General features: G+C 54.4%; 1 protein-coding gene across 9 annotated transcripts in view; it reads right to left on the minus strand.

The window, feature by feature from the left end:
* MSI1 (musashi RNA binding protein 1) overlaps positions 1–12,377 on the minus strand; it is an 85,227-nt gene that overhangs the window by 22,895 nt on the left and 49,955 nt on the right. For 4 of the 9 annotated variants that reach the window (XM_084762209.1, XM_084762212.1, XM_084762210.1 and 1 more), the window contains 4 exons: positions 4,768–4,876; positions 2,581–2,621; positions 1,919–2,000; positions 1,734–1,818 (listed from right to left, as the gene is read on the minus strand). In XM_084762209.1, the coding sequence (XP_084618335.1) occupies positions 1,734–1,818; positions 1,919–2,000; positions 2,581–2,621; positions 4,768–4,802 (243 nt within the window). In that variant the 5' untranslated portion in view covers positions 4,803–4,876. The other 5 variants (XM_084762213.1, XM_084762208.1, XM_084762206.1 and 2 more) reach the window with 3 other exon arrangements.

Raw genomic sequence — 12,377 nt, forward strand, 5'->3', positions numbered from 1 at the left:
AAAACCCACACTCTAGGCACTGTCCCTCCTCCAGGGACAATCAAAACCACCCACTGCCCATCTGAAGTTTTGATTTCATACCTCTGTGGACACTCACATCCTGTCTCTCCTATATACAATCTCCCAGCATATCTCAAAACAATCCCTGCACAGACCCTGACAGAGAGACGGTACCCGAGCCACACTCCCCCAGACCCACATGCACTAAATTACACACACACACACACACACACACACACACACACACCACCTCCACTCTGACTCACAGCTGGCAACATAAATAAAACCCAACAAGTAAATAAAAGGTGAAAGTCAGAACCCAAAATAGACTCCCTCCCGCCCCCTTCCCCAGCCCAGAGAGCTAAACACAGACAAAGCCCTTGCGGGTTGGCAGGATCCGCATCCCAAGGATGTGCCCATCTCCCCACCTCTCTCTCCAGCCAGCCCCCAGCCCTAGCCCCTAAACTCGGCTTCCTGAGAGGCAGAAGCCATCGGTGCACTCTGAGGACAGGGGATGGTAGAACAGGCAGCCTGACTGGCAGATAATCGCCAAAAACAATAGGCCACTGTCTCTCCTTTCCCAGCCTGGGTCACTCAGGCTGAGCCAAGAAGATCCTTTCAGAGCAGGCACAGTCGAGGCCTGGCCTCATTTGCTCATTACTGTGAGCAGGAGTGGGAGGCACTGGGAAGAGATAACAGGAGCTGGGGACAGACGGTAATTTAACAAATTCTTGGGCACAACCAGCCATTGTGGCAGGTAAACAGCAGCCAGTAACTGGTCCAAGTAGGGAGGCCCAGGGCTTGGGGGAGAGTGGGGGAGTGTGGAGAAGAGGTCACACTGTCCCGGCCCCCCCTAGCAGACAGACACCCCACCACCACCACCACCATAGAGTAAGCCTTCCCCTCTGGGTTTCTCCTTTTCCTTCTGGAACCCCCTGAGCTGGCCTCCGCCAGCGCCCCCTGCAGGGTCCAAGACACTGGGGAACAGTGGGAAAGAGTCAAACTGTTCAGGAGTTTAAATGCCACACGAGCAGGGTCCTAAGACCTGGTCTTCAGAGCACTTTATTTATTTTTCTTTTCCATGCAATCTAGCTCCCTGTTCGGGAAAAGAAGGTGCACCCATGTCTTCTACAAAAGCAAGGAGCTCATTTACCAAAGTCTGGGAAGGAGAGAGGGGAGGAGGGTTTGGGTGGGGGAGAGCAAGGGGGGCGTCACAGAGTCAAACAGTAGTTAGATTTCAGAGAACCACCCCGTGGGTAACAGCAGCCCTGACTCACTCAACCTGGAGTAGGAGAGGGGCCCAGCTCCACTCCAAAGCCTGAGGTATCACAGAGAGAGGGTAGTTATTGCTGCTCCCCTCACCAATGCTTGAGGTGTGTGTGTGTGTGTGTGTGTGTGTGTGTGTGTGTGTGTGTGTGTGTGTGTGTGTGTGTGTGTGTGTGTGTGTGTGTGTGTGTGTGTGTGTGTGTGTGTGTGTGTGTGTGTGTGTGTGTGTGTGTGTACAGGCGCGCCCGGCATCTTACCCCAGGCCTGGGATTTTTTTCCCCCTTCCTCCCTCTGCCCTCAACTCTACGGACAAAGTTTCAGAGCATGACAGCTCTCTACTCAGAAAACACCCCCTCTCTCCTCAAGAACTCCATCCAACTGTCCCCACGAGACGAGGCTTGATTATCTCTCCTCCTCCGGCAGCCTCCCTCTCCCAGAGGACCCCTGAAACCCCGAGGGCCACTCACTGTTTTGGAGTCGAGCTCGTGCCGCGATTGCGCCAGCACCTTATCCACCCCCGCCTGGTCCATGAAAGTGACGAAGCCGAAACCCCTGCGCCGCGTAGTGAGGGAGAGGCAGATGGTTACGAGGGCTGTGAGTAGCCGCGGATGAAGGGGCGAGCCCGGCGGCAGGAGAGGTTTCAGAGACTCACCTGGATCTTTTGGTCAGGGGGTCCCGCATCACCAGACACTCCTTCACCTCCCCGAACTGGCCGAAGTATTCGCGCAGCCCTTCTGTAACCACACACCCGCCTTCGGACCAGCCCAGGCCCGGAGCCTTTCCCCCTCCTCCCCCGTCCTTTGCCCCCAGTGACCCCGGCGCGGCCCTGCCGCCCCCGCGCCAAGCTGCCCGCGCGCGCTCTCCGCTACCGGCCCCCCCCCACCCCTGCACTCGCCCGGGGTTCTCGTGGAGCCTTCCTGGCGCCCACCGGGGCCTCGGGAAGGCAAGGGCCGGGCCGGGCTGGAGTGGGGGGACAGCTCCGGTTGGGTTCCCGCCGCTCCGGGAGCAGCCTCACAAAAGTTTGAGCCGCAGGTGCGAACGGAGTTGGAGCTGCTGCTGGCGGGTCCCGGGGGCCCAGGCCGCCCCCCGATGCCCCCTAACCCCCCCTCAGCTGCTCCCCAACCCGCGCCGGGCCGTGCGCGCTCGTCGAGCGTGCTACGCTCTCGGGGTCCCCGGGGCGGGGCGCGGAAGAGGGCACGAGGGCGCCCGGGGTCAGCAGGGCGCAGGGCCGGGCAGGGGCGTCCTGGGCTGGGGCACCGCAAGGGGTGCAGGGTGGCGATGAGGGGCCGGCGGGTGCTCCCCGGGCTGGCTCACCCTGCGTGGTCTGCCAACTGAGTCCGCCGATGAACATCTTGCTGCGGGAGGAGCAGAGACACAAAGGGCCCGCGTGAGCGCCGGGCGCCAGGGAGCAGGGGGCGCGGGCCCGGGCCCCGGGGAGGCCCCGGCCCGACCCGGATCGGCCATGTTGGCGGGGCCGGGGCGGACTCGGGCTGGGCAGGCCGGACCGGGCCGGGCCGGACCGTACCAGGGGTCGTGCGGCGAGTCCGGGGAGGCGAGGCCGGGCTGGGGCGCGTCAGTCTCCATCGGGAGCCGCGGGCGGCGCGGGCAGCGGAGCGGCGGCGGCGGCGGCGGCGGCGGCGCTCGGCGCGGGGCAGATGAGGAGCGCGGCGAAGGGGGCCGGACGGACAGGCCATGCTGCCCCCTCCCCCGACCCCGCTCGGGCGGGCGGGCGGGGACGGCCAAGGGGAGGGCCCGCCGGGGGCCGACCTGCCGGCTCCTCCCCCCGCCGCCCTGCGCGCATAAAGCCCGGCGCGCGCCCGGGCGCCCGCGGAGGCGGCGGCGCTGGGACCCCCCCTCCCGTGGGGCTCCTGAGTGTCCGGGGGGCAAGCGAGGTCCCTCTGATTCCCGGTGCGAGGCTCGGGCCTGGGGCGCGGCCGCACCCCTCACCCACAGCGGCGCTGGGCCGGCCGCGGGAACGCCCTCCCGGGATGAAGCGCTTCCCGGTGCGTTCAAGGTAGCTCGGCTTCGGATCGGGAACCCTCCCCAGTCTTCCCTCCCAGGTCCCCGCTATTCAGAATTTAGAAGACGCCCCCAATCTTCCTGGGTCGGGTTGGAGATAGCCCAGTGGCCCCCAATCCCCACACCTTCCAACTGGTAAGAATCTCTTCTTTTCCCAGTCCGAGAGAAACGCCACCCTTGGAGCCCCCAGTTTTTCTTGAACCTAATTTAGACTAGCCTGACAACGGTCACCAGTCCACTCCTAGTTTCCCACGTCCAATTTGGGGGGCCCTAGCAGTGCCTCGCGTCCCCAGTGGGGACCGTCTATCAGCACATTAGTAGAATCTTGTCCAGTTTTCTTTGCCCTTCCTCGGCCCTTGCTGTCCAAATTAAGTGTGCCTTGCGACCCCCCCCCCCCCCGGACAAATCCCTTCTCTCCACACCTGGGGCGCCTATGCTCTGTGGAGAGAACGCCCTGCCTTGAGGCAGGTTTTTCAGGTGGTTGCCTCCCTCGCTCTTCCGTGAGAAGCTCGCCCCGTCTCACTCTTCTAGCCCCTTTTGGACTGTCTGGAGTTGGGGGAACCTGGTTCTAGATGCTCGCCGGCCCGATCCCCGACGAAGCCGGGAGAGAAGTAGGTGACTAATGCCAGAGCGGGATCCCGGTGACGCCGCGAGCTGTGCACCTTCCCCTCCAAATGACCCCCTTGTTTACAGAGTTCTAGCTCTCTCCAGTCTGCTTTGGAAGGACCTGGGCTGCCTGCCTAGCCACCGGGTTTGGAGTTAACCTCCCCCAGTAACTCATTTGCCTCTCTGACGCCAAACTCCTGCCTTCCTCCCTCCAACTCATGGGTCTCCTCCCCTCTTAGCGAGTACTTTAACCCCCCACATCTATTCACTCACCCTTAAAACTCCTTTTCTGCAGCCTGGGAAGACCAAGAAAGTCCCCTATGTACGATGGGAGGTAGTGTTCACCCGACTTGCTCAAGCCTAAGTGGTGGGGGTGGAGGGACTCCCCTTCATTTCTCTGGTTGAAACCACCTTAGAAATGGTCAAATGGGAGGCTAAGGGGTGGGGGACGGTCCACCTCCATCCCTGCTCGAGAATCTCTACAACCCCCTCCCTACTACCTTAGCTCTCACCCCGCTGCCTGACACCCACCCATTGTAACCCAGCAGCCACCTTCAAAACCCGTCTTGCGCTTCTGCCCCTTTGTATTATTCATGTTTGCTCCAACCCTGGCATCCCAACCTGCGGATGCTGCCCGTGTCCTTTCGGCACACACCCCTCCCCCATCGGTCACACGGGGAGAGAGAGCGAGCCTCCTTTGAAGGTTTCCTTAGGAACCTCGCGGGAGCTCTCAGCAGGTATATCCTGCCACTGGGTACAAAGAGCTTGGCGTTTTTTTTTTCCCCTCTGTGTCTCCTCCTACTCTTCCACAGTTTCTCAGCATCCCCTGCGTGGGGAGGGTGAGTGGGGAAGCCTCCTATACAGGACATTTCTTACCAGGTCAACCTGAGCTGGACCTTCAGGTGTGTCATGGGGGTCAGCAGGTAACCACGGTCTGCATCCAGTGTCGGTGACCTGATTCTTCCTGGAGCTGAACTTCCGGTTCCTTGTGTATTTAAAAAAAAAAAAAACGTTCTGAGGAGATGTGCCCGGGGAAGGGCAGATCTGAGTGCTTGTGGACACTGGCTTGTATGGTCATGCTTTTGGCAGGTGGTTCAGAGGCTGCGACATAGAGTAAGCATCGCTTGTTCAGAGCCAGCCAAGACTGTAAGTGGTAGTCTGGGATAGCATCCTTTATTGGCAACCCCATTCAGGACCCTGGAGCAGAAAGCCTGTATTTCCCGGTGCCGATTACTAGTTTGTAGCACAGTGGCACTGGGTGGACTCAAGGCCCCTCCCCCTGCAGGTTCACGGCTACCTAGCTGGCTCAGTTCACTCTGCTCACACGAGGGGCAACAAATCCTTCTCGGTGTGGCCCTCCGGGATAATGCAGCCATAAAATGAACAATCCTTATAGTAAATTGAGGCTCTGGGCCGTATTAAGGGGGGAAATGGCCCTTGGATCATTGGGGCCCAGGCTTCGAATTGGGAGATTAGAAGATGTAGCCCCGAGCTCCTCTCCAGTATCAACATGCATGAGCTCGCTCCAGGAATAAAAGGAGAATTTGCTTTATAATGCTTTCACTCCTCTTGAGAAAGACATCTTGGACAAGCGACACTGCACCTAGCCACTGAGTTGACGTAGCCTGTAGCGAGTATTTACAGAACGTCTACCTTCTAGACACTACCCCAAGTACTGTGCTGTCCATGGACGGCCACCGTGTGCCGACTGGAAACGGGCAAATAAATAGGAGCACTATTAAGTGTTGTGGATAAGGGGTGGGGAGGTTGGGAGGGACAGGAAGGGACATGCAGATTTGTTTGTTCATGCAGCCCAGCCTGCCCTGGAACTCACGGTGCTCCTGCCTCAGCCTCCCAAGCGTTGGGGTTATGGGTGTGAGAAACCACACTCGGTTTGATGTCCATTTTGGGTTTCCATTATGTTTTATTTGTTTAGCGTGTGAGTGCACACACCATGGTCCACAGAAGGAAGCCAGAGGACAGTTCTCCAAAGCCCGTCCTTCCTGCCATCACCTGGGCCCTAAGGACCACACTCAGAAGGCCAGCTTGGCCGCAGGTGCCTTTACCAGCCTGTTGGCCCTTTCTGCTTAATGTTAAATCGGGAATGCACTCACAGGGAAGCGGGGGTGGGGAGAGAAAGAACATGAATCTTCTGTGTTATCCGAAACCTATTCCTCCCTTCCCCCCACCCCCGTTTTTTGGAGACATGGTCTCTCTGTGTAGCCCTCGCTGCCCTGGAACTCACTCTGTAGATCAAACTAGCCTTGAACTCAGAAATCCACCTGCCTCTGCCTCCTGAGGTACTCCTGAGTTAGGATTAAAGGTGAGAGTCACTACCGCATAGCTTTTTTTTTTTCTTTTCTTTTGTTGTTGTTGTTTTTGTTCTTTTAGTTTTTAAGACAGGGTCTCTCTCTGTGTTAGCCTTGGCTATCCTGGACTCACTTTGTAGACTCACACTGATCTGCCTGCTCTGCCTCCCGAGTGCGCCACCACCGCCCTGGCCACACATCTGGGATCTTTAGATAGTCCTCAGCTAGAACTCAGATGTCACCTGGCCCAGGTTTGGTTTTGTGTTAAGATTACTGCACTGGGCTGGGCGTGGTGGCGCCCGGTCTACAGAGCAAGTTTCAGGACAACCAGAGCTGTTACACAGAGAAACTCTGTCTCAAAAAACAAAACAAAAACCAAAATAGCTTATTGCACTGTGTGCTGGTGAGGTGTCTCAGAAGGTAAAGGCGCTTGCTGCCAAGGCTGGTGACCCCACAGTAGGACAGTGCTGACCCCCAAAAGCCGTCCTCTGACTTCTGTGCCTATGTACTCATACAGGGGCTGGTACACTCACGCACACTCAGTCAGTGTGTCAATCAAAAAGCATTTCGCTGCATCTTCACTCTTTGAAAATGCAACACCCAGGCAAAGATCCAGAAAAGCCAGCACATCCCACTTCTTCATACACAAGGAAAATTTTACTTTAACCTGAAGTCTTCATCTATAACCTTCCTGTCAGTCTCTTTCTTCTTTGTTTTCCCGGTTTTCTCGCGTCAGCATGTAGGGGAGTGTGGAATGGTATGTATGTGTGGAAGCCAGAGGACAACTTCAGGTGTTGTCCTCAGGAACACTGTCACCCTTTGACAGTGGGTCTCTAGTGACCAGGGGTCTCTAGTGACCAGGAGCTCACCAAGTAGATGAGACTGGCAGCCCAGGACTTAGCACCCCGACACCTGGCATCTCTACTCGGCTCTTGGCTAGAACGCAGGTCCCTCACTTTGCTGACAGAGCCGTCTTCCTCGGCCCCGTCTTTCACTCTACTGCTCTGGGTTGCGTTGACAGGGGTCTCATGAGCCCCGGCTGGCCTTGAACTCCTGATCACCTTGACTCTGTCTCCCAAGGGCTGGTGTGTGCCGTCACACCCTCCCCTCGCTTAAAAAGGTAAAAAGGGATCGTTTTTAGAGTGCTTCTCTTTTTTTTTTTTTGGTTTTTCGAGACAGGGTCTCTCTGTAGAGTGCTTCTCGGTTCGCAGCGACACCGATCAGAAGGCACAGAGATTGTCACGTACGCGCCACACATGCACAGCACCACCCTTGTCAACACGGCAACCACCAACTAAGTCATTTGTCCTGACAGGCAAATGTACAGAGATACAGTATCACTGAAACGCCACAGTCTCCCTCAGAGGATGCTGTTGGTGTACATCCTGGGGTGTAGAAAGTACATGCTGTGTACTCACAGTCATATTATCAAATAACGTCGTCCTGCGCCTCTTCAGAGCCCTCCACGTTCTGCCTCTTTCCCCGGGGACCTAGACACCATGTATCTTTTCTGGAGTGCCACGGAGCTCTCTAGAAGCCTACTGTATGCATGCTCTGCAGATGGCCATCCTTGGAGTAGGGATTTGCGTTTGAGGTCCCTCTATCTTTTCATGCTTGATACTAATCATTCGTTCACCATTTACGTATTTAGTCAATTAGTTTTAGACAGGGTCTCATCACGTAGCTCTGGCTGGCATGGAATTCTCTGTAGACCAAGCTGACCTTGAACTCCTAGAGATCTCAGTGCCTCTGCCTCCTGAGTGCTGAGAATAAAGGTGTGTGGCACCATTCGCAGCCCACTCCTTGTCAGTGATGAATAATATCTCCCCCTCCCCGTGTACCTGCTTATTCATTTGTTGAGGAACACTGTGGCTCCGTTCACACTTAGTCAGTTTGTAAACAAAGCTGCTGAGATAGCCATGCGCATAGGCTTTTAATCATGTACATTTTTTTCCAATTCTGAATTTTCTCTTCTTTTCTAAAACTTCTGGACTCTATCAGGAATGAATAAGTCGGGACCCTGAGAGCAGCCGCCTGGGAGTCAGGCGACCCATGGGTTAGCCCTGGGATCTCTGCTCCTTCGGATGGGTCTGGAACTTCAGCTGGAAGTCCCCTCCCCCCCCCCCCCCCCAGCTCTGTGTCTTCTCAGCGTTGCTTTCCCTGTGAGATCTTGTGTTTGGAATTAGCCTGAAACTCTGAAGTGTGTGGAAAGATAAGGGAGCTCTCTATGCATTCCCTGGTCCAGCTTTATCTGGCCCAGTTCAGACCAGTTACCGTCAAGTCAGTAGTGCACAGCTCACAGTAGTCTGAGCATGTACAAATGGCCCTCTGGGTTTAACCCCCAGCCCCAAGGGGCGGGGGAGGAGGAAAGGAAAGAAAAAAAAAGGGGGGTTGCGTGTAGTATTAGCCTCCTGAGTGATCAGTAAGCTAGAACTGGCAGGTTAGAAATAAAGCCCTCGTGAGCTGGCAAGAGTGCTCATCACTCGATTCCCAGCACCCACATCTGGCATCTTAGAACCTGCTACAACTCTAGCTCCAGGAGAATCTGACTTCTCCGGTCTCTGAGGCCACCTCCACTCACATGGACATAGCTACAGACACACATGCACATGATGAGGAGTGAAATAAGTATTTTTAAGAGGAAATAAGCCCTTGCATTTATAGTCCACCGATGTGTGACAAGGGTCTCAAGATATACACTCTCATCTATAAATGGGGCTGGACACCTGGGTATCCATGTGCAAAAGAAGTGGAATTGTACCCCACCCCATCTACCAAAATTGATCCCAAATGGATCAAAAACATAAAGTTGGGAGCTAAACTATAGGCAGAAAAATAAACCAATTGGACATCACCAAAATTGTAAATTATGTACTTGTGCACCATGACAGGCATGCATGAAAGTGTAGGAAATTGCACGTCTGTGTGCACACACAAGTACATAAATTTGACACCTCTCTAACACACACACACACACACACACACACACACACACACACACACACACACAGGGTTTTTCTGTGTAGCCCTGGCTGTCCTTGAACGTGCTCTGTAAAACAGGCTGGTCTCGAACTCAGAGATCTGCCTGCCTCTGCTCCCCAACTGCTAGGATTACAGGCATGCGCCACCATCACCTGACTTTTTTTGGTTTTTCGAGACAGGGATTCTCTGTGTAGCCTTGGCTGCCCTGGACTTGCTTTGTAGACCAGGCTAGCCTTGAACTCACAACGATCTACCTACCTCTGCCTCCTGAGTGCTGGGATTAAAGGCGTGTGCCACGATGCCCAGCTTAATTTCACTTTTTAAAATGTGTGTACGTGTCGCCATGCATGGTGGCACACACTTTTAATCTCAGCACTCCTGGAGACAGAGGCAGGCAGATCTCTATGAGTTCGTGGCCAGCCTAGTCTACAAATCCAATCCAGGACAGCCAAGACCATAAGAGAAAACACGATCTCGGAGGGGAAGAGCTGAGGAGATGGCGCAGTGGGTGGAGTGTTGGCTGTGCAAGCTCGGAGGACCTGAGTGCAGACCACCAGCTTCCAGATAAATTTGGGTGTGGCCACTCACTTCTGTAGCCCCAGCAGCTGGATGGAACATGGCAGCATCCTCAGGGCCCCACTCCAAGTTCAGTGGGAGACCCTGCCTTGACAAATGAGAAGAGCAGGCGAGGCGTGGTGGTGCACACCTTTAAATCCAGCATTCAAGAGGCAGAGGCAGGCAAATCTCTGAGTTTGAGTCCAACCTGGTCTACAGAGTGAGTACAGGACAGCCTGGGCTATGTAGAGAAACCTTGTCTAAAAGAAAGAAGGGAAGCTCGGGAGGCAGAGGCTGGCGGATCACTGTGAGTTCGAGGCCAGCCTGGTCTACAAAGCGAGTCCAGGACAGCCAAGGCTACACAGAGAGACCCTGTCTCGAAAAACCAAAAAAAAAAAAAAAAAAAAAAAAAAAAAGAAAAAGAAAAAGAAAGAAGGGAAGGAAGGAAATGAGGTGAAGATCAATAGAGGAAAACACTCTGACGTCGACCTCTAGCCTCCATGTGCACCCACACATGCGTGTGCACATACACACCACACACACACACTAAATAATTATGTGATATAGGACTCAAGTCTAGAATGCATAAACAACTTGGGTAACTCATTAACAAAAAAACTAAATGGCTCATTTAAACACAGGAATGCCGTGCCAGGCGGTGGTGGCGCACGCCTTTAATCCCAGCACTCGGGAGGCAGAGGCGGGCGGATCGCTGTGAGTTCGAGGCCAGCCTGGTCTACAAAACGAGTCCAGGACAGCCAAGGCTACACAGCAACCCTGTATCAAAAAACAAAACAAGACAAAAAAACCAGAAATAGGAATGTCCTCACCTAGGATGGACTCTTTGTACCCAACGGTGCTTGCCGGTTCTGTCACCACCTGCTGTGTACCCCAATGTGCCAGGCAATGCTTAGGAGTTAAGCGCTGAGGAGGGGGCCAGCTGTGTCAACCTCAAGGCCATGAGGAAAGAGCCACAATGCCATCTCCAGGCAATTCTATTTCAAAGATGTCATCTTGGGCTTTGGGGATTATGACGGTGGTTCTGCAGGCCGGGGACGGCCGTCCCAAATGATCTACCGTGTACACGGTCCTCATCCTCCTGAGCACCCACTAGCGCACACACACCATGCAGAGTGAGTCACAGACCCAGCTCCCGTCACCCCATAGCAGTGTCCCCAACAGGGACGCAGAGTTAGTGCCTCACAGAGAATGAGCGATGGAAATGGGATTCTGGGAGGGACAAGACTACAGTCAACATCGCCCAGTTCAGGGACTGAGCTCAGTGCCCCGGCATGTGCTCATCGCGTGCGAAGCCCTGAGTTCACCTCAGCATTAAAAAACAAACAAAAAGCCCTGGGTCAGCAAGGTGGGTCAGCAGGTGAAGGTGCCGGCTGCCGAGCCTTATGGCCAAAGTTCAGTCCCCAGGACCCACTGAGAGCTGGCTCCGGCAAGTTGTCCTCCAACGCGCTCTCTCTGTCTGTCTGTCTGTCTCTGTCTCTCTCTTTGTCTCTCTCTGTCTCTCTGTCTCTCTGTCTCTGTCTCTCTCTGTCTCTCTCTCTCTCTCTCTCACACACCCCACAAATGTAATTAGAAAAATGAAGCTCCAGCTTGGTGTTGCACTGCCTTATTTATCTTGTGAGACAGGGCTCAACATGTGACTGTGCCAGCCTGAGGCTCACTAGGTAGACTCAAAGAGCTCTGCCTGTCTCGGTCCCCGAGTTCTGCGATGTATGACACCATGCCCATTCGTCTTTTGTTTTATGATTTTTTTTTTTTTTTGAGACAGGGGTCCCACTCCGCAGCCTTTGCTGGCCTAGGACTCACAGACATCCTCCTGCTTCTACCTCCCCAGTGCTGTTCTGTTTTTGGAACACGGTCTTATGGGTAGCCTCTTGTTTTGTGTGTGTGTGTACGCGTGTGTGTAGAGGTTAACAGAACCACCTTCAGAAATGACTTCTCAGGTATCCATTGCTGTTCATCGCTGGCCTTGTGCAGAGGCATTGTTATCCACTGAGCTGTGCCACCGGCCCTCAGGCTGGCCTCCTATTCACTGTGTACCCGAGGGTGACCTTGAGATGCTCCTCTCCCTTACACCAGAGTGCAGGGATCCCAGGGATGTGCCACACACCTGCCTTCAGCTCCCTTTCTGGAATAATGAAAACGTTCTAAAGTTGATTATGGTGATGTTTCAAAATTCTACGAATCTATTTTAAGAACTGAAGTAGGTAAAGTGGATGGTATATGAATTATAATGCAGTAAAGATGTTGCCAAAAAATGTAATTTTACCTAGTATGACCCTTTCCCTAACCCAGTGCCTATCAACAAAATGAATGTACAGCCCCCACCCCTCCCTGCAATCAGGATGTGGGTTTTTTCCTTTTTTTTTTTTTTTTTTTTTTTGGTTTCTCTTGTAGTCCTGGCTGTCCTGGATTCACTTTGTAGACCAGGTTGGCCTTGAATTCATAGTAATCCACCTGCCTCTGCCTCCTGAGTGCTGGGAGTAAAGGTGTGGGCCCCCACCGCCTGGCCCTTTTCCTTCATTATTATCTAAACTTTACTAAGCACTTTTCAGCTGCCACACATGGTACTAAGCTCTTCCCAGGATTCCCCAACTTTGTCCTGGCAATTCTATTCTTTTT

The sequence above is a fragment of the Acomys minous genome (genome assembly GCF_964271855.1).
Source record: "Acomys minous genome assembly, chromosome: 16".
Classification (NCBI taxonomy): Eukaryota; Metazoa; Chordata; class Mammalia; order Rodentia; family Muridae; genus Acomys; species Acomys minous.